Source organism: Sparus aurata, chromosome 23 (genome assembly GCF_900880675.1).
Source record: "Sparus aurata chromosome 23, fSpaAur1.1, whole genome shotgun sequence".
NCBI lineage: Eukaryota > Metazoa > Chordata > Actinopteri > Spariformes > Sparidae > Sparus > Sparus aurata.
Window position 1 is genome coordinate 19523621 of NC_044209.1, and position 21592 is coordinate 19545212.

The following is a 21592-nucleotide window of genomic DNA, read 5'->3' on the forward strand; positions in this document are numbered from 1 at the left end:
TAACAGTATATATTTCTGTACTTTTACTTCAACATAAATACTTACGGCTGACTGGATCTTCCACTGGTTAAAAGTTGTATTTTGATAAACTGCAGTTGATTTAATAAGTGCATAAACCAGTGTACTTAAATATTAATGTTAAATATTTATCCTGTGTGTCACAGTTTTTTTCCCTGGTTTTTCTGTCCCTTTAACTGAACCATCTCCAAGACCTTCCCTCATTACTATAAGGGATAATCCCTCCCTCTCTTTTCGTCCTCATTATGAGAAAAACTGGTATACTTGGCACCAGAATTAACTGCTCTGCTGCAACTGAGAGCTGGAAAGAAAAGCAGAAGTGGGTCACGCACTGGAGGAGAGGCGGGGATCGAGGCGAAGAACACAAATGCTGGTTAGGTAGGATGAAAGCGCAGGTAGAGGGGGAGGAGGGAAACACTGAGCTCGACACCGGGAGGATGAGCCCTCGCCCCGAGCTTTGAAATCAACCAGAGGAATACGTTAGAACAGAAGAAAATCTTAAGCGACAGGTGTAAACAACTTTCTCTGCTGTCTTCACTGTAGCTTAGAACAATGTTGTAAGGCCACAAGAAGAGCTCAAATGTAAACATTTCATCTCAGTGTCTATTTAACAGTGGCAAAAGTACCAGTTCCACATCTAGTTAGCATTAATACTCAAATTAACACAATTAAAAGTATTTATTATGCAAGAATCATATATTATGGATGGATTAATGTATAAGCATTACTTTGTTGTTTGTAAAGGTGGGTCTAATTCTAACTATTTTATACACTACTGGGTAGCTCAGTATATATAACACATCATCACGTTATAGTTGATTATTTATGATTTTTTTAAAAAATCAATATTTGAAAGCTTTGTTACCTTAAGTGTACCTCTGAATTTCCAAGAAGTAGTCTATAAAGTAGGATAAAAGGGATAACTCAAATTATTGTACTAGGGTCTTAGTTACGTTTGACCATTTCTATGTATTAGTTTTATGAATCAATGTCAGGTGGAGACCATTTAAGCAAATTATATGGTACTTTCCATTATTTTCCAACATTTAATGACACTTTTAATCAAGAAAATGATCAGCGAGATTAACCCATAATGAAAATAATCATTCATTGAAGTCCTAAATCCAAGTTACAATGGAATGTAAAGGTATGTCAATATATTTGGGCAGATACAGAAAGTGACAAATACGTCACAGCCTTCAGAAGTAGTACAAGTAGTGAAATGGATGTCTTAATCAATCAACTAATACATTATATAGATAAACTATCAAATTAACAAGCTTGTCTCATCCATTCACTTCAATTTTCTCAGATACAACTGAAACTGTTGTACCACTAATGGATTTATAATTACTTCCACCAAGGAGATTACGTTCTTACATGTCTCAGTTTGTTGGCTGGATTGTTAGCAGGATTACACAAAAACTACTTAACTGACGTCCCTCAAAAGGCGCCGATAATGTGGAATATCTATGTGAAAAAAAAATGTCATGCAGAGAAACGCGCACAATTAAAATTAAAGAGGAGTCAAAGAGAGAAAATACAAAAAAGAATTAAGCGTCTTTAATTATATAGGCTACATTTGTACATTTCTACAGCAGACTTTCAGTAAGACTAACTGCCAATTAGAAAAGAGACAGAGAAAGTTTTACCTGCAACAACTGAAAAACTGGGTAACATGTCAAAAAGGCTCTGAAATTAAATTCTCAATGTAAATATTTAGCTCAGCATTTTGTCCCATTAAATAATAATAAAAAACATTTAATAGTTTGAACAATCAATGTGAAATATAAATTACATTAAAGCACCATTTCAAGGATGAGGATATTAAAATAAATAATTGGCCTTTCCATATCAAGACAGTACATTTTCATGGTAGTAATGTAATGGCAGTGCAGTCACATCCAACACTCCTCCCATCGATGTCAAAAGGGTTTAACAGTACATCATGACATGAGGGGAGTGCTCGGTGTGACTTCGCAGCCGAAAGCAAATAACTCTGCTTACAATATAAACACCTATTAATGTGTAGCTCCAACAACAAAATAACAGACACTGTAACCATTGATGTCGATGAACAATTTTCTTTCCGTTGTTTCCATATAATAATCATGAACACCTTTGAAAATAAAAGGCCAAGAAGTGACAAAAGTTAGTTACTCTGTCGGAAGATTGTCAATTTTCTTAATGTAACATGGAAATATCTCAATGTTTCTCTTAAAACATCCAATCTCATTAAAAAGGTTCTCATGTTGTACTTTGCCTTAACTGGCCTGAAAAAGCAATATTGCAGTTTCTCCCACTCACTCATTCACATAGGTATGTCTTCACCCAGAATATATATTGTGTCACGGCAGGAAATCACCTTACTGTTCATGCACAAACCGCTCATCGATGCAACGACTAACAATCTCACTAAATTTTGGTAGAGCAACCGTCACACAATCAGGTACCGAACACACCTTTACTTTGATCCCTCGAGACCTGCCTGCCAAATGCATGCACACACTCGCACGCAGATTTTACACACACGTGAGAAAAGAGCTTAATGTGAGTATAAAAAACGAGGGTGAACTGTTTTGAACAGGTGCTTCAAAAAGTCACAAGAACATATCAAAGACTGAGGCACAAAGCTGCCTTTTTAAACCAATACAAGTACCAGCGACCAATCATGGTGCTCCTGTCTCTACTGCCATACATGGTATAGAAAATTCATACAGCTATGTTACAGTACAGTAAAAGGTTTTTTTTTTATGTTTACAGGACGTATTAGTTCAAACTCCTTGTCACAAATATATTAATGCTTTGTTTTCTTAACGCATTTTTAATTTGGTATTCTCAGCAAATTGTAGTGGATACTTCATTTTAAAATCATACAGTAGTTAAAAACGCGCCCACTTTAGATAAAACCCTGTACAAGTAATTTATACATTAACAGTCCAAAATAATGATTTAGAAAATGTCAATCAGTCAGCGGGCTTTAATAACTGGTAGACTTTGAATTACAGTGTTTACAAAAACATCTTGTTGCAGATTCTTTATACCCTCCCCCCCTGTATTCTTGTATCCAGAGACACTGGTGGGTATGAATCAATCCGAGTACTGGAGATCTAAGTCTACTGTGCCGTCCGTCACCACTAGCCTCACTCTCTTGGGTTTTGTAGGACCCATGGAGTGAGACGTGGTAGCAGGTCCATAGTGTGGTGGCCCTTGATGGTCTCCAGGCTGACACTGTTGCTGCATGTCCTTCCTGCAATGGTCGTCCTGCCCTTTGAGCCCTGAAAACCCGCCCAAGGAAAAAGATGCTGGGTTAGAAAGCTGAGGTCCACAGGGCTCGAGAACCAGCCGCCCTTGGGTGCCCGAAGGCTCCATCAGGCAGTGGTAGGTGTAGTTTGTCGAGCCTAATCCAGAATAACCCTCAGCCCCGTCCCTGAGACCCAGGGTCAACGAATGATCTCCACTGAAGTTTAGAACGTATGGAGGACCCTGATAGCCATAAGGGAAAGAGGCTGAGGACTGACTCTTGTTTGCTGGTGCTGGTGTACCAGGGGGTGTACTGTGGTTGACCTGGGGGCTGTTGTGCTGAGAAATGGGTGAAAGAGAGGAGCCAAAGCTAAAATCAAAAGGGTCTTGCTGGGTGTAACATGGCTGGTGCTTGTCTGAGGTCGGCATCGTGGATTTATCCTGCCTTAAAATCTTTTCTTGAGGTGATGAATAACTGTCAGACATTTTGGTAGGAAAGTAGGGTCTTTGCAGCACTGAATGGTTTCTGTATGTCATGTCGACACTTTCATGTTTGTCAGATGACATCTTACTTTTACTAAAAGACTGAGGGAAAGAGGAGTGCGTTTTGTTGAAATGAGGGCTGGACCTGCTGGGGTTGTTCGGGGAAACTAGATGGCTGACATCCTTTCCAAACCCTTGAAGCGTGATGTTGCCTTTATGATGACTATCTGCACTAACGCCAAGTTTCTTCTCGAGATCACCATGTTTTGGACCAAGTGTTCTGGATGTGATGGTCGGGCTGCCAGCAGCCACGGTGTCTCTACAAGGTGCACTATACAAATTCTGACTCGGGTTGCCCCCTTGAAACTTTAACACTCTGTGAATAACTGTAGAGTTTTTCTCATGGAATTTGAAGGAGTTTTCGGGATGATTGGGAGTTCTCACAGTGAAAAGTTGAGGAGAGAGTAATTTGTTGGGCATCTGAGGTGCTGGGACAGGTTTCGCTAAGCAATTCTGGGGCACTCTGACTGTGTTTGGCTGACTACTTACAAAAGGCTGTGGTTTGTTGGGAATGGACACACGATGGAAGGGGCCCTGGGTCCTAAGGTTAGACTGGGGCTGGGCTTTTGACTGACTGGTGCTCGGCTTGACGTTTAAGGGGTGTTGGGCTAAAGCAGCAGGAGTTTCAAGTGTAACAGAAGATGACGTTGCACCAAAAAAACGAGGCTTGCCAACTACCGACATGGGCTGAGATTTGAGGTCTTCTCTGGGCAGCCTCATTCCTGGATTTTTATTTATAATCCGATCTCTAGCAGCCAAGTCAGGGTTGCCAAGAGCTGAAAAACTGAAACTGGGGTTGGGCAGGTTTCTGTCTTTGGAGTTATCCTTCGCTTCACATTCCAGAGGAACAGAGTCACTTTTGGAAGAAATTAGACCTGGGAAAAACTGCAGATCCTCACTGGTAAAGTTATTTCCTGGACTGGGAGGGCCAAGGTATGGCGTTTCAGTTGTCCATGTATCAGCTGGGCTGTGCGAGAGCGGGCTACTGAAAGGATCTGTGGGTGGATCCAGTGAACACAAATCTGATGGGGAGGATGGAAGTATATTCTGTGGCTGGTAATACCCCTCAAAGTTGAGACACTGAAAGTCCAGAATATCATCGCAGCAGTTTGTGAAGCTAGGCTCACCGGACAGCATGTTATCTGCTGTTGTGAATGGAGGAGACTGGGACGGAGGCTGGATGACAGAATTAGAAGCACCCGAGCAAGCCGTTGGCTTTTCCAAAGTCTGAGATGAGCACAAGCCCTCGGAGAGCTTCGAGAGACTGTTGTCAATTTGTTGGAGAGTGTGACTAAGACAAGTGGTGGGTGTTTCTACAGGCCCACACTTGCGCTGTCTCTCCATTTTGTGCCTCGGTTTCCTTCCTCCGCTGTTCATCTCTGGCCTTTCAATGACTGTATGTGCAGCTGAAGATATCACTTCAGTTTTATTGTCATTAAGAGGGGAAGACAGAGACAGTGGTGACAGAGATAAGGAAAATGGGGGCGGTTCTGCTTTCAGGAGGGCTGAGTTGCTGTTCACTCTCAGCGAAGATGGGCACTCTTCTTTCAGCTTGCTGAAATCAAGACATCCTTTCGTTTGTTTAGCAAAAATGTGACCCTTCATCTCTTTTTTAACATCAGGCTCCTCTTTAAATTCCACTTGTCTGAGCTCCTCTTTGCTGTCCACCTCCCAAATATCCTCAACCTTTCTGCGTAGTTTAAGGACTGGTAATGGAAGACCATTTGAATCATATTCAGGCTGCAATTTCTGTTGTGACCCACTTTCAAACAAGCAGCAAGTCTTTAAACGATCTTCAATTTTGGCTGTTTGCCCTACAGCTGACAACACATCACCATCGTTTCTATGACTCTCAATATTTTCAGCTAGCAGCTTGACTCCATCCTCAAGGTCTCCATCAAGCTTTTCTTTCATTTCTACTTTGTCATCAGCTGTTTCACTGGCTCCAGATTCAATATGAGGTTCTTTTCCTGACTTTCCATCACTGACATGCCTGGATCCACAAAGCCTCTCACCTCTTCTTTTCAAACGATGCAACCTGTTCTTTGACTTCCTACTAGCATGCACATGAGCCTGAGCTGCCTCCATCTCCATGTTTAAAACTGATACAGAATCCATGATGGCTTTAAAAGGATCGCATGCCACCAACTCATCTCTCTTTTCTATCTTTAATGCTATATCTTCAAGTCCTGCTCTTTGCATCTCCCACACTCTCCCTCTCCTCCTCTTAAAACGAATCTTAAAATCAGTTTCAGGCTTAGTGTCCTCCAAAACACTTTGCTGGATTAAGCTTTCCACCTCGTCATCTGTTTGAGATTCATCTGGACTTGCACTTCTACCACACTGCTCTCGGATTTCAGCAGTATCTTCGGCTTGTTTGTCCTCTGGAAGTTTATCACACTCTAGTGTCTCAGTATTGTCGATATCATCCTGTTTCTTCCCTAATTTACTCTTTTGAACTTTCCTCAATAAATGGCCTCGTGGAACGTCATTAGCTCGGGACCGAAGCACTCGGTTAAAGGTTGTGATCCTTTTGGGGGTTAACCTCTGGATTTCTGTTCTCCTCACTCTACTATTAACATCTCTTTTCACTTTGCTACTGTCCTCTGAACATGTACCAAGTCCCTGCCTCAGCTCTGCCGATGAATTTAATTCAGTGAGTTCTTTAGGAGCTTGATCTGAAGCAGAATTCAGAACTTGATCAGAGTCTATTTCCACAGAACTGCGAAATGTACGTTTCTTCAGAGGTATGTTGGACTGTATGTGTGCCTGTGGAGTGGTATCTGAATGCAGATTAGTTGTGGCTTTTTCTGAAATTTGTGTCTGATGAGGTAGTGGGTTGAAGCAGGTAGCCAGTGGGTTAATATGTCCCTGTGGTGACTGAGGCCGCGAAGTGTCCTTACTCAGCTCCGTCTTTGCTGGAGCTGTATCGTCTTTGCTCAAGTGTCCCTTGGTGCTTTGCTTACCTTCTGATTTCGTTTTCGCTGCTCTTGGCCTCATCTTTCGTCGTCTCATAATCCTCCTCTGCACCGAACACTGGTACCTGCCTCCATTTATTTCAGTCTTTTCTTCTTCCTCCTCGGTACTCTGCATTTCTTTGGAGGCCAAGGTAGAAAACCCTCTTCCCACAATATCTGCATGTAATCTTTCATCTATTAGGGATTTATCTTTTCTTAAAATATCAGATAGCAGAACCTTCGCCTGCTTTATGACAATATCTTCTTCATGCCTACATGCATGCTGTTTAATCACACAACTTTCTTTCTGTTCTGATTGCGTAACAACTCCCTCTTCTTTACATGCTTCTTTGACTTCATTTCTAGCACCCTGCCTATTATTTTGCCCTCTGGGTTTTTCACTGGACATTTCTTTACATTCAGACTCTTCTAGGGCTTTGTTACTTTTACATTCCACACCTTTAAATGCTGCATTTCTCTCTTCTTCCTGCCCTTCAATTTTGCCTTTTACCATGTCCTGTTGCTCCTCTTGTAAATCATCTTTTCCTTCTGACAAGGTTTGTATTTCGATAACCTTGTCAGTCGCCCCTTTCTCCCTGTGGGAGAAATCACCAACAGATTCACTTGCTTGTCGTTTCCTTAAATTTACTTTATCTACAGCCTTGAAAAACATCTCCCTCACCCCTCTGTTACCTTCAGCTGTCCCGGTCTCTGAACTGCCTCCCTGCTTCTGCTGAGATCTGGACACTCTTCTTTCTGCCTGCACTCTCAGAGGCGCTGGTCTATGCACCTGCCTGCTCCTTCCTTTTAGCACCACACTTCCTTTCTTGCATTGAGAGGCCTTTTCTGCTTCTATGCTTTGTGGCACCGATAACCTTGTTAGGCTGACTGTAAGGTATTGCTTCAGTGATATTAGTCCACTGTCCCCAGCTTTCTGCAATCTATCTGTGACACTCTGACAAACTTCTAACAGGGATGAAGCTCCGGTGGGCTTTAGCTCCGACAGTTCTGCTGCTCGATTTTGAACCGTGTTGGTGCTGCTGGATTCAACGCCGCTGCACTTGTTGGTTTGTCCAGCAGCTAGATTTTGAGTTGTGTCCTTGACGCAGGATTCAATGGTGCTGCACTTGTTGTTTTTGCTGTCTGCTGTTGCCATCTTATTCGTCTCTGCTGTTGCCTTCTTATTCATCTCTGCTGTTGCCTTCTTATTCGTCTCTGCTGTTGCCTTCTTATTCGTCTCTGCTGTTGCCTTCTTATTCATCTCTGCTGTTGCCTTCTTATTCATCTCTGCTGTTGCCTTCTTATTCATCTCTGCTGTTGCCTTCTTATTCGTCTCTGCTGTTGCCTTCTTATTCGTCTCTGCTGTAGCTTTCTTATTCGTCTCTGCTGTAGCTTTCTTAATCGTCTCGTGTTTTAATGCATTGCAGTTATTGTCAATTTTGACAGGCTGACAAACAGTTGTAGTGTTGACTGTTTTACTGGACCCTGTTTGATGTGTGATTGGGGTTTTAACCATGTTTCTTTCTCTCGAAGAAGTCCTCCTCGGAACTGCCGGCTTATCTACAACTTTAACAGACTTTCCGTTAAGGCCTGCACTTCTTGCTGCGGGTCTACTTTTCTGACGGGCAGACATGGAGGAATTTAGAGTGAAAGGCTTCAAGTTTACCTCACTTTCGTTATTTTCTTCACCAGTCGAATTTAGTTCACTCAACTCGTTACCATTCAGCTTCACTTCCTCCAGTTGGTGAAGCAAGGCTCTTTCTTTGCTTTTTGGATCCTTACAATTGAGTAAGAATTCTACCGAGTGGCGCCGTACTTTGATTGTAAGGTCCTTCAGAGTAACTTGGGACAAATGAGGAATTGTCCTCCACTGTTTGACCGTGGAGGAATTCAGTGGGGGCTTTCCTGATAGTCTGTGCTTCTCTCGTCTCCACTTTTTTGTTTGACAAAATTTTCTGTTCTTCAAGGCATTTCTCCTCATCTGCTGGGTAAAGGAATTCCTTGAAGGGATGGCTATGAGGGAAAGACAACAAAAAAGAAGCAGTTAAAATTGCAGCTGCTGTATACAAACGCACCTCTTTTGCTAATGTCAATGTTTAATCAACATATGCAGTGCATGAAAATAAAGCTTATTAACACAATGAAAACACTAACATTTTATTTTATGTAATCATCAGAAATAGTGACTATCGTTGCAACAAAACATCACAAAAAATGTGATTTCTCATTCATTGAACTGCTTTCACAAAATTTAATCTATTCAGTAATTTACAGAACAGAACACGTCGAGGAAGCCTGTGGTGCCAACAAAGCACTTGATGCTTGACAAAAGGTGAGTGATGAAAGTATTCAGGGCTTACAAAGATGACACTGATGCTGTAATATTTACAGTCTGCATTAGGATATTTTCTCTTTAGCACTCAGTGGAAAAGGGGGACATATTACAAATGGTGGTAATTAAGAATCGGCAGATATCTTTTCATTAGTAATCAAGGACGGCATATTTGGATCCAATATAAACTTTGCAGAAAAAAATGTATGTTGCTAGTTACTTTGCAGATTCAGATTATTATTTGGCATCAAAACCAAAGTAACGACTTTTTAAATTTATCAGCAAATTGACAAAAGCAAAACACTGACAATGGCAAAAAAAAGCTCTTAATCAGTATTCAATTGGCCAGGTCTATCCCTAGTCATTTTTCTACCATATCTTATTATTTGGACTGAAACCTGTGTTTTATCCAATAATGAATGACAGTGATAGGCATTTGTATGCGAGTTATAAAACAAAGAAAACCTCACAGAAATGTAAAATTATCAATCCTCATATAAGATCACGTGTAGTAATGTAGGCAACATCATAATATACATGAGTAAAATATATAAGTAATTTAATTATTTTAGAGTTTTAAACTATTTGGTCATGATGCTCTCTGTTTTTTTTCCATAGATGTCATCAAACTCCTGAAACAAAATCTCTTGATTTTCTGTGGTTACACATATATGCTCCATCAAGTGTTGAATTATTGTTCTGTACTAATAAACTAATTAAAACAAGGTAAACAGAAGTCCCTTAATATTACAAACCAGCTACGTAAGCTATTTCAGTGAACACGTTTGCAGATTTCTTGATATTTGACTCCTAATGTCAAGAGGCAACGCGATCTGCCCTCTAAAACAGGCCTAGTGCACCTGTAGATCATATTTCAAACGTGTTTTAAGAGGCTACCGTGGACATAGACATATATAGATGTAGTCATTTCCAAAGAGTGAGACAAAACTGTTCATTAAGAGCTGCCTGACCGCATTAGCCTGATCTTGTTTCAGATCTAACAGTACAGAGAGGCGTCTGCTGGACTTGATTAGTGGAAATGATTTTTTCCAAGGCAGATAATGGAAGTTGCAAATCAGTTAAAAGGTCACTGAATCCCATCATGTTTTATACATGCACTGATGCCATCAATATGATTAAAGCTTCACCATAATTGTTTGCACATTAGTCACCATAGAAATCACTCAGGTTACATTACAAGTAAAAATAGAAACACATTTGTTGTAACAATTTCAAAATCATAGAGAATATTCTTACATCTTCAAAAGGTTACATTTAACAATTCAGACACCATCAAGTTCTGTGTTGTTGGTCTAACATTACTGCTATAATGTTAAAGTCATCTGTGCCTTCAGACTTTTTACAAAAAAGTATATTAAACTGTATTTTGTTGTCTTAATCTGGATGTACGGCTGTTTAAAAGCTGGATTTCCAGCAAGGTTTGCACACAGTCTGAGCTGAATGGCACTCTACAAATGAGCAGAAATGGTTGGCCTTAGGGCTTTTAATTTGATGGTGCAACCACTGAAGTGATGAGTAAACTGTTGAGCATTTAGCATTACGAGCTGTTATGTTTGACATTACTGCTTTATAATTGCCTTGTGCAGCTAATATTCCTGTTTCTGTGGTGCTACTTTGTTTTTTAGTTAACAAGTATTTTGAGAAAGACCATTTCAGAGAAAATCCTAAAGTGGTTACCTTTAAAGATACCTGAGTGTGATCCTGGTATTGTCGGCCTTGCAGGAAAGTGACTCTTCTCTCTGTGATGACGAAGATATCTCTCTCTCAGTCTGTATTTTTGGCCCACGGGGTCCTTTGTTTCTTCACATTCAGGCTGCTTCCCTCGATGCTTGAAGTGCCCCTCGCCGTTCCTGATGAATAGTTAAAATCACAAATTTAAATTGAAACATCTGCCAGTTTTTTCATAACAAACTCTTTAGTTTGAGGAAAAAATAACAAGCTATGATACAGACACTGTCTGATCAGATGGTGGACACACCTTTCACAGGTGCAGCATTCACACATTTCATTGCCTTCTCCAAAAAAGCTGGCACCATAGTAACAGGTGATCTCCTCCCCTGGTGAGATGGGTCGAATCACTTCAACACAAGCGATATTCTTCTCACCAGGGACAAACTGGGTGGGTGAAAAAGGGAGAGAGAGAAAAAAAATCAGCCAAAGACAAAAGGTTGGTTGGCCCATGGGATACACACAGAGCAGGTGTTATTCTGCAACTAAAATATAAATTGCAACATGGAAAATGTCAATATGATTAACTCAACTTGTGCAATAAGATGCAAGTATTTGTCAGAGTAACACTTCAATTTCAACGTATTCAATCCTGCATGTAATTAATAAATATTTCTGTTTACCTTGCAGTTTGGCTTGCAGTCTTCAATACAGGAAGGAGAAATAAAGAGAGAAAAACAAAAAGATAAAAGACTTTAAGTTATTAATTCAATCACAGCAATGAATAAAGGACTCAACCGTTTGTTGATCGGCTTGCTTGTGCTAAATTCATTTTGCAAAGGCTTAAAAGGATAAGCTGATTAACTCTCAAACTGTGTTGAGAGATCTTGTCAGAAAGTGCGCTGAGTGGACCAAAGAATGAACTGTAATCTATAATTTCATTGGACTTTTCGTATGCATTACAATTCTGTTCACACCGTGCTGACACAGATCAAACAATATTAACCAGACAAGGGCTACAACTGAATATCATTTCATTGCTGATCAATCTGCGTTCTTTTTTTCTTTCTGATTTATCAATTGGTCAATAAAAAGTATAAAGTGTTCATCACATTCACCCAGAGGACCTGCTTTAATGTCCTGTTTTGAGCAACCGATGAATCAAATCCCTAAAATATTCAACTTATTATCATACAAGACGCTGGAAATCATCAAATATTCCCATTTCTGAGGTGGAACCACTTACATTTTTGTTTTAATGATTAGCAGACAAAGTTTCTCTTAATCAACAAATAAATTAATCAATTAACATAAATTACCAAATAAATCAATTGTGTAGAGCAGAGTGATGCTAATGAAACAGTCAGAAATGAAGCAACAAACTCATGGAGAAAGATAATTAACAAGATGGATTGTATGATGTGTCTGGATTCTGATCAATGAACATGAACAGCAATTCTCCATGTCTGTTACAAGTAAATCAGAAGTATCTGCTGTGATGTTGTCAAAAAGTATTGAAATATATATTTGAAATACTAATTTTTGCAGTGTTGATACTAGTTGCATTTTTTATTCCTCCCCCCTCTTGACACACCCCTAGAAGTAAATAAACTGAGATGCTATCGTGCTTCACATACAGTCTATTCTATTTTTTTCATACAAAAACAAAAATCTGAAATTGTAATCCCTCAATGTTGTGGCAATTGTCCACCGTGGTATTGAATATTGCCATTTTTCAAGGTATTGTATTGAATCTATGTATGAAAGTCATCAACATTATCAACAAACATAATTAGAAAAAGAAAGGCTGAACAACGGCAGCTTCTCATCTTGTTCATTGAAAGTTGGTATTTGGATTACGTTGTGTTGACATTTGGATCACAAAATGTGCCTTTAAGATTTACGCCCGGCAGGTGACAATGTTGTGCTGATAAAACTCACAGGCGGTGGTGCTCCTATCAGCTATGAAAATTTGTTTGAGTGTTGAAAAGAATGAGTCATGAATGCACACAAACCCACCGTGGTTAATAAAAGCTGCAGGCCCGAGCCAGAGCTGAGCGCAGCGTTTGCGTGTTGAATACATCACACTGAAGTCGTTGACTCCTGCCCTCAGCACAGCACTGTCAGCGGGGCTCAGTTCTGCTATGCAGCCCAGCAGGACCTCCACCCGCTCTCCTGCAAACCTAAGGAGGAACAATTCAAGCGTCACATATCCACTCTCAACAAAAAAAAAAAGTTAAGCGGTCCAGGACATACAGGACTCAGCGCAGCTACACACAGACTTGAGAAATACAATGTTCAGAGTGTGAGGGATTACCAGTGCCTTGTTGAGGTTATCTTCGCTCCATTGGTCTCTGAGGAGTATCTGTCGCAGGACTCTATCTTGATACCGCTATCCAACAGGAAGGCACTGAGGTAGCGATACACCTGCAGACATCATAGAATGTTTAGTTTAGGTTCAAGCGACAAATTCAAGAATCAACTGTAGGTGTCTATACACAGACATTTAAAGAGGGAGAAATCTATGAGGTTTTTGCTAGATTATTTTATTGATATTAATCTGTCAACATCATCTTACATGTTGCCTCAGCAGTTCCTGACGATGGCTTCCCAAAGCATTGAAGTAGTCGCCAGCCAGTTCACCGACTGTCAGCGCCTCAAACGTAGCATTGAAGTCATGCGTACGCTGAAAGCGCAATAGGGTCTCTTTGAGATTTCCCCATCGCCGGATCTCTGGTGGGGGACTAAAACAGAAAGACAGATGATGGCATATAAAAAGAGCAGAAAATGTTGCAGGACAAAGTCTAAACACAGTCGGTGTTTGTCTAAGACACGTATGCTAAATGTTGCTTTTAATCTTGATTTTTAGATTTAGATTTACTGACTAGATCCCCATGTATGCGTATGTTGTGTGTGACTGTATAATTTTTGCTGCCTCTTGGTCAGGACTCCCTTGAAAAAGAGGTTTTTAATCTCAAGGGGATTTTCCTGGATAAATAAAGGTTAAATAAAAAAATAAAAAATCATGATACATTTTTGTGTTCAGGCTTGTCCGTTAACACATCTTGGTATGATCAAAGGGAACACAATATATTGAAAAAATTAATTCTTACATTTCTATTAATTGACATGCTCAGAGAACCTAAGCTCATGAACACAACTAAATCAATCCACAGTTAAAATCAAGACTAAATATAATCACAGAAGTTTTTTAAATTGAGAATAGGATTGTTAATTCTACAGTTCCTGCAGTTCAATTGTTGTGGTAACTTAACCTATATTTTTGAATACACCCACTTAAATAGTAAATGCAGCAGACCCTGAGCAAGAGCACTACACGTGTAACCTGTAGATACAGGACACTGAACTTTTGCTATTTACACACGATCTGTAAGGGTCAAAAAATGTTTGTAGTATGCCTCAGTTAACAAGAGACATTAAGGACAGGTCTGGGTGTTATTACATGTCCATCAATGTCGACTTAATTATACAAAAAGTACAGAACAGAAAAAGCAACAATAATACTGCACATATATTCAAGCCAAAAATAAACAACTGTTTATTGTAAGGTGTTAATTCAGCTTGATTACAGTGAAAATGCGCGCCCTGGCTTTTCTTGAGAGACAGGTTACCTGATATTCATTTTGTGTGTGCTGAAACCCAGAAGAGGGTCCAGCACCAAACCGGTGGCCAGGTCATCGGTCTCACACAGCTCCTTCACACTCATTCTAGTGCATCCGTCCATTGCCTCCCACCATCAGCATGCTGCGATCACAGGGTCAAAATAACGCTGTGTCAACAACAGCAACAACAATAATAACAACAACAAACTACAATCATCATGAGTTGTGCATGCCAGCTGATCCAGTCAACGAGTGGCATAACATTAACGATAGTTACTTGATCACTTGCTAAAGTTGGCCCACAAGCCCGTATTGCAACCCGATCTCTATCTGTATCCTTTGTTTACAATAACCAGTAAATGTAATGTTGGGTGTAAGTTATGGATGTCGATGGGATGCCGTTAGTTTCACAAGCATATTAGCTTAGCACATCAGCTTGCTGGCAATATGCGCTAGCTTATCAGCTGAGGAGTGAGGAAGCTAACGCTGTGGTAGCACTGGCGGTCCGCAGCTAACGTAGCTAACATGACTGCATCAGATTGTTGATCAAATTCAGACACCATGAGCTGACCTATGCGGCGATATACTCTCACAGTGATGCATGGTGGCAATGCGGTTTTCGAAAACGTACCTGGGAGTCTTTAGTAGTCAACGAAAGTCTCGTCGGATAGACAATTTATCGCAAGCTACTCGCTTGCTCTGGCTCCCGTTCGCCTGGCAGGGAAAGTTAGCCTAGCAACATAACCAGCTAGCTTTCCGCCGTCTTGCTGGGGACCCCGGGCGCGTACGAAAATGGAGTCTCCTCGTCACTTCTAGAAATTGTTGAATTGTTGACGACTGAAAATTCCAAACTAAATTACAAAAACAGACATGCACCATGCACGACGACAAATTAGCTGAAATTGTAGGCCTATATGTTATGTAGCTTGCTAGCTAGCTTTGCACAACGTTCATCTAGTAGCAAAAGTTGATGGGCACTGTCCAGTGCAACCAAACTATTTTTGGCCACGCCCCCACGCTGTGCTATTCGCTTAGGTCAAGGTCAATTTAACAAGTCAAACCCAGTGCAGTATTTTCGGCTCTCTGATTGGTCAGTATTTTGTGGGTGGGGCCGCGGGTTTTGGTTTATTATGTTGATGCTGGAAAGCATTTCACAAAATGCCTCACCCGTGCAGCTCTCCTACCTCGGAGACCCGGCCATTCATTTTTGTCCTCTGTGGGAGACATGACACTGAATTCAAACACCATGCAGTCAATCTGACTCCTAATGTACTGTGAAAAGCACATCTTGTGCTTCCTGGCGATGCCACAGACAAAAGTGAGGCCAACAGAGCACATCTTTTTTCAAAATGGCAGCACGTTTTATGGTAGTAAAGCAGATAAATGATTCAATTTAAAAAGGTATATTGCTTCTGTTCGTCATGGGGATGTTTTTTTATTTTCTTTGTTAGAGTCTAAACTGTATCATATAGAGATTTTCAAAGTGTGTATTGATTTTAAGCCATTCAAAACCACATTAATAGGACTTGTTTCTTCTTATGACCAACTATTTTCCATACTTGGCTTGTAAAGAAGTTTTTATTTACATAATATTTTAATTAGTGACTAAATGAAGATCTTGCGTAAGTGTTTTGGAGGGATATGATTTAATTTTGGATGGACAATTTATTACAAATTACAGTCTGTAACAAAGGATTAAGCAGAGAGCTTTTATAATAAGCCAGTTTTAATGAGTAATGTATGATTCATAGCTGAAATCACAGTGTGGTCCATGTTAAAAGGGCAAGGTTTTTGTTTGTTTGTTTGTTACGTCATAGATCTTTGAATAACACTCATAAATTGGGAGGGCTTCACAACATCAAAAACACTAATAAGAGTTTGAGGCGCAAATTTATTAAATAGCCAATCAATCAAATTTGAAAGTTTTGGGTTGTGTTTACATTGTGTGTGTTTACACCATCACCACATCATCTCCCACACTGTCTGAAATACAAATCTTCGATATCTGATACTCACTTCCCGATCACTAATACAAAATGTACCTTTGGAAACCATTGTGTCAAAGTCCAGGTTGACAGATCTTGACGTTCTTTTGAAAATAGATGTTAAAGTTGTTGCAAAAGTGAAACTTAATGGGGCCACAGGCCAAAAGCAAAAATATGGTGTACTGTATTGTTTGATGATGCAAACTCTACTTGGATCCCCAGTTCCATGAATTGACTGACCTCCTGCTCAAACTGTCACTCTGCTCGCCATGTTCAGATTATGAAAAGAAAAATGAATAAAAGGGATCCTAAATATTTAAAGAGCATTTTACTACACAAAAAATCAGAACGGCACAGACATTGACTTATTGTTTTAATAACTTTTTCTTCATTTTAAGCCAGAAACATCTGGAGGGCCAGCTTTGGACTGTGGACGCCACTTTGGGCCGTCCTGATTTAAACCAGTCAATCTTTTTGCAAATCTGTTTTAAGATGCAGACACTACATCCATACTCATTAATTTTAATACGTACAAATCACATCCATACTCATCCAATAAAACTGTTAAATTGGCTCCACCCTGAAGGGATATTTAACCAGAGCATGCCACGGAAGGACTGGGATCGTGCCAATAACTTGAGTGTTGAAATGTTTTAGAAATCGAGATGCCCGGCTGGACAAAGATCCAGAGCGGTGTTACTGCATATTTTATTTAAGGGCGTCGAGGCATTTAAGCTCCCACAAAACATCATAAAACATCAGCCTGTCACCACAAAAGCACTGCTGAGAGATTTCATGTGGCTGAAGAAATCAATCCATTACAGATTATGATCCAGTTTACAGTTATTAATGAGTCTATCCTTCTCCTCCTTAGCCCAGAGGGAAGTCGCTTGGACCCTTCAGATCCTTCACCCTTGTGAATACATTAATCAGGTTCTCCTGTCAGTATCTAGTGACTCTAGAATTGTGTATTCTTAGCTGCTCATACATTAATATAGCCTGTTCACACCACCCAAGCTAATGTTCAGCTTTTACATTTTTGCAGTCTGATGAAGACTCACTCATAAGTCTGATTCATAAATCGAGAGGATTATTTACGGACTGACATGTGGCGACTGCACCTATGAGGACATCAGGCTGCACAGTTATAAACCGACAGGACCATCACAAGCACCAGTCCACCAGCCACTCGATGTGAATGTTGCAGGTACGGCAAATCACCCGACATCCGGTGTTTCATCAGGAACAATGGCTGCCAAACGTTTTTTACACATTTATTGCTGTAAGTGATTGCTACAGCTTTCTTTCAGTTCAATAACTCATACGGAAGCCCTGAGGGGAAGTGAAGACTGTTTTTTCTTCTAGTGAGTATTACAAAAACAATAACTTAAATGAGCCTTACAAAGAATGTATATATACTCCAAACTTGTTTTTTTTTTTTTACTTGGTTTCACACATGAAAAAAAAAATCGCTCAGTTTCACACGAGGAAAAGAAGATTTCTCCTGAAATATTCATGCACATGAATTTCTTTCCTCCTCAAAAAATATTTCCCCCTCCCTTTCAAAATAACTTGCTGTGTTTTCTCAGATGGAAAAAAAATTTAAGGAACTCAGATCATCCTAGGAAAACTTTTTCCACCAGTTCTCAAGTCACTGACACAGGAGAGGAAACAATTTAGAATTAGACTTAGAAGAAGTATCACCAGAAAAAAACTGTTAACCGTAAACTCACAAATATCATCTGTTTCCTATTTCTGCTGTAGACTGTGGTCCAATTTCGAGTTACCACTCTACATGCTTTTTAACGCAGTTGTTTTGGCTCATTGCCTCTGAAATGTTCTCACCGCAGTCCAAGCGTGCTTCACACTTATCGGCCCAGCAAGTGACAAAAAAAACCCCATAAAAGATAAGCAAAGGGGAAACGATACAGGCCTCGAAGATAGACATAGAGCAAGCAAACAGTGCTGCCCAACCTCCGCCTCAGTTTTAAAAGAGAAGAGGAAGGAAGAGGCTGGAGGTGTGGATGGAGAAAGACTGTGTTGTCTTAAACAACTTCACACTTAAATGGCCAAATGAAAGGCTCTTCTTTGATATGGTAAAGTGTTTGAGTGCTGCCTGAGCCAGGTGACATCTAATAAATAAATAAGTGAATACACACACAAGGGAAAAAAAAAATAAGAGGCCACCCATGCTCCTGACTCATGCAGGAATGTTTGATAGACAGTGTAGTCAGCCTACGCAAAAAAAAAGAGAACAAATCAGCCTGAAGGCAGAAAAGACGTGTAAAAATTACAGTACTACGTTCCCAGTGCCGCTGCAGCAGTCTTTTTCCAGCAGCTTGCTTTATGTGGCTGAGAAATGTTAAGATTTAACATTTCCCACACTGCAGTCAGAAAAGAAAACCAGACACAAATATACAAATTCTATGTTTTATTTCTACCTTATAACAGAGACAGTTGGTGACCGATTTTGAAAAGAAAAAGAAATACAAATAAAAAATACAGTTAACTTCTATTTTTTCTTAATTGTAATAATCTAATAATTTCATATCTACCCAGCGACAGTGCATGGTGCAAAACATCCCTGATCGATTAAAAAAATCCTACACTAATAAGCTTGCAGAATCTAGCGTTAAATTTGTCCGTAGAAACAATATGAACAACAAAAAATAAAGTAATAAATGAGCAGATTCTTAGAGGTACTAACAGTAAATATAGAGTTAAACGATTAAAAAAAAATGTTAGAAGCAGAGGTTTGTACAGCTATGAACATGGGAATGAAAGTGGCCCTTTATTTGGGCCACTTAGTTAGAAGACAGATCTATAAGTTCCATAAAGTTTCAACACTATATTATCTCTTACAGGAGCCACTTGCATCGCTGAAGACTCTCTCTCCATTGGAGTCGGTCTCCGCAACGTCAGAGCTCTCAAAGCCTTGTATTATTGTTTATCGTCCTATGAATTAACACCATACATTTCTGTACATTTTCAGATCTCCTTAAACACAACTCCACCCACAGAAGGCAGGTCTGCATGATTTACAAATCCAAAAGAAATGACCTTCAAAGCACCAGGTCGCTCTGAACATTGTCCTCAGTCCCACATGGGCTCAGCAGCATCTCAAGGTTCGATTCAAATCTGATTTAGCCACCTTAAACATGTGAACATTTGTCTACTCGTCGGACTTGGAATAAAGGTGTGTTTTTCTTAGTATATGTATATAAACACGATGTCCTCATACCATTGGTTTGAATTTAAATTTCACTTCCTGAGTTGATCTTACTGGATGTGAATTGAACATGAGCGCACAATGGGGTCTGATGATTTCTTTAGCTTTTTCCTGTCGTCACCTGCCCTCTCCCGCACAAATTTTCCAGCGCCGTTATGTGTATGCAAATTGTTAGAAAGCCAAGCAGGATTCGGAATATAGCTTACCTACATTGATTTTTATTTTAAAAACAAAATTGTATTTCTGAGGTACTGAGTTGGAAAAAAAAAACTAACAAAACCTCTTGCCGAGAAAGTGGAGGGAAAAAAGGCCGGGCAGGTTCGATGGCTGAATTCCAGCTTTCCCCACCCTCTGCTTAAGTACATGCTTGTGCACCTACACTCGACATGGACCAATATTTACTGTCTTTGCGATGTGGGGAGCTGCGATCACATGTGTTCCTACTCGGACAGAGGGCTGAAAAATGAGGACACACAGCAGACAAATAAAACCAGACACGGCAATTATGTAACGGGGGGGGAATATTACGTTTGGGTTATAAGAAATGGGCAGTGAGAAACCCTGAAACACTGTAGAAATATATTTTTTCACCAGTTTCAAACAGCCTGTGCTGGGCTGCTTTCACTGGGGGAACCCTGTTTGCCAACTGAGCATACATTTGTGACATAAAGTGGTGAAAGAGATACTTTTAATTTTTTTCAAAAAGCTGCATAAACAAGCAAAATGTCCCGGAATTTGAATTCATTCGCGGTGACTGTGTGGTTTGAGGGTTCACAGTTGTCACAGGATCCACTTTCATCATTTACAACACAGAGTGTAAAATTATCTCCGTCTATGGCTCTTTTTATGCTTATTTCAACAGCGAGCAGATGAAAGAAAAAGCAGAAGTGCTGTCACAAGCGATGCAAGCGCTTTATCTTTGCTCATTTACATAGCGCAATCTAAGCTTAAAAAATTATTTACTAATTGCTGTACACTTGGGAATTACCTGATGTTGCAAAACAAAAAACTGTACGCTAGATTCATTTGGGAATTTGCTGTACATGATTATCTTGAGTATATTATATTTGTCTTACAGTAAAATGATGATTTTGTGCTCAGATTCTCCATCAAGTTTAAAGGACAGTCTGCTACTAGGCCATTACTCGATCCATTACTTGGTTTTATCCAAACACAGCTGCCTTTAGCGCTCATTTTCCCAGTTTTATTTTACATGTAACAATCATTAGCCGTGGGTTTGGATTAAAATAAACCCACTCTTTGTTTTATGATGGACTCAGCTGAAGTGGTCTTGACTACGGCACTTCGAACTGGAAAGGTCAGAGCAATGATTCAGCATCTCAGCTCCCTTTGATACTTTTTTTGTTCTTTGATCACAGCAGAATATGGTAAACCTACAAGCCACTTTCTCCACAGTCTGCACCTCGAGTATGCCGTGTTAAAGTTTAATGCAGATTAAAAGCCAGATAAATGGTGGAAATGTACTCGTGGAACGTATCAACTACACATGGTGATAACAGCGAGGCATCGAGCAACAGAAGCTCGGAGAAAGGGCTGTTCGCTTCCTGCTCTGTCACGATCAACAAACAATTGTTAGAGAAAAATAAACATTTTGCATCGAAAAGAATATTTTTTTTTTGTGATAAAACAGGCAGCTTCTGGTTCTCTGCTGCAGTCAATGAATTTCCAGTGGAAATCTTTGGCTAAATCACACTGAAGTAACATGTGAAATGCCTCTTTGTTTTGTTTTAATGACCTAAATGACACTTTCCAGCCTCTACATTTTAGTATGAGAGTCATTCTTAAGACATCTCATCAAATTGCTGTGCTGTAAATTCAAGGCGCCACTCGAAGGCAAGCGCAGCCACGATGCATGGCAAAAGGTTGCTGACAAACATGACAAAGCAATGGCAAACACAAAGTGATCAGCGTGATGGCATAATTCCAATAAATGGTTAATTTTATTCATCTTT

General features: G+C 40.0%; 1 protein-coding gene across 8 annotated transcripts; it reads right to left on the bottom strand.

Annotated features, from left to right (window-relative positions):
- Positions 1–1559: 1559 nt before the first annotated feature.
- kmt5c (lysine methyltransferase 5C) lies at positions 1560–15395 on the bottom strand. Of its 8 annotated transcripts, XM_030407697.1 has the most exons (11): positions 15037–15395; positions 14415–14547; positions 13361–13526; positions 13100–13209; positions 12802–12965; positions 11466–11485; positions 11093–11229; positions 10792–10964; positions 7455–8774; positions 7221–7357; positions 3159–3296 (listed from the first exon to the last, which is right to left on the bottom strand). In XM_030407697.1, exons 2-10 carry the CDS (start codon positions 14525–14527, stop codon positions 7269–7271), a joined length of 2292 nt encoding a protein of 763 aa, XP_030263557.1. In that variant the 5' UTR covers positions 14528–14547; positions 15037–15395; the 3' UTR covers positions 3159–3296; positions 7221–7268. The 8 variants fall into 8 exon arrangements, with proteins under 8 accessions (XP_030263551.1, XP_030263555.1, XP_030263554.1 ...); XM_030407691.1 differs by having other exon boundaries at positions 1560–7938; positions 8035–8774; XM_030407695.1 differs by lacking the exon at positions 7221–7357 and having other exon boundaries at positions 1560–3296.
- Positions 15396–21592: the final 6197 nt, after the last annotated feature.

What these genes read in the sequence shown, in the direction of transcription:
- kmt5c (XM_030407689.1), bottom strand. Translation starts at nt 14,527, where the DNA reads ATGGACGGATGCACTAGAATGAGTGTGAAGGAGCTGTGTGAGACCGAT. An exon ending in TGCAGCTTTTATTAACCACG is followed by an intron (nt 11,486 to 12,801) that starts GTGGGTTTGTGT and finishes CCTGTATTGAAG; the next exon opens with ACTGCAAGCCAAACTGCAAG. An exon ending in ACACTCAGGTATCTTTAAAG is followed by an intron (nt 8,775 to 10,791) that starts GTAACCACTTTA and finishes TTTCCCTCATAG; the next exon opens with CCATCCCTTCAAGGAATTCC.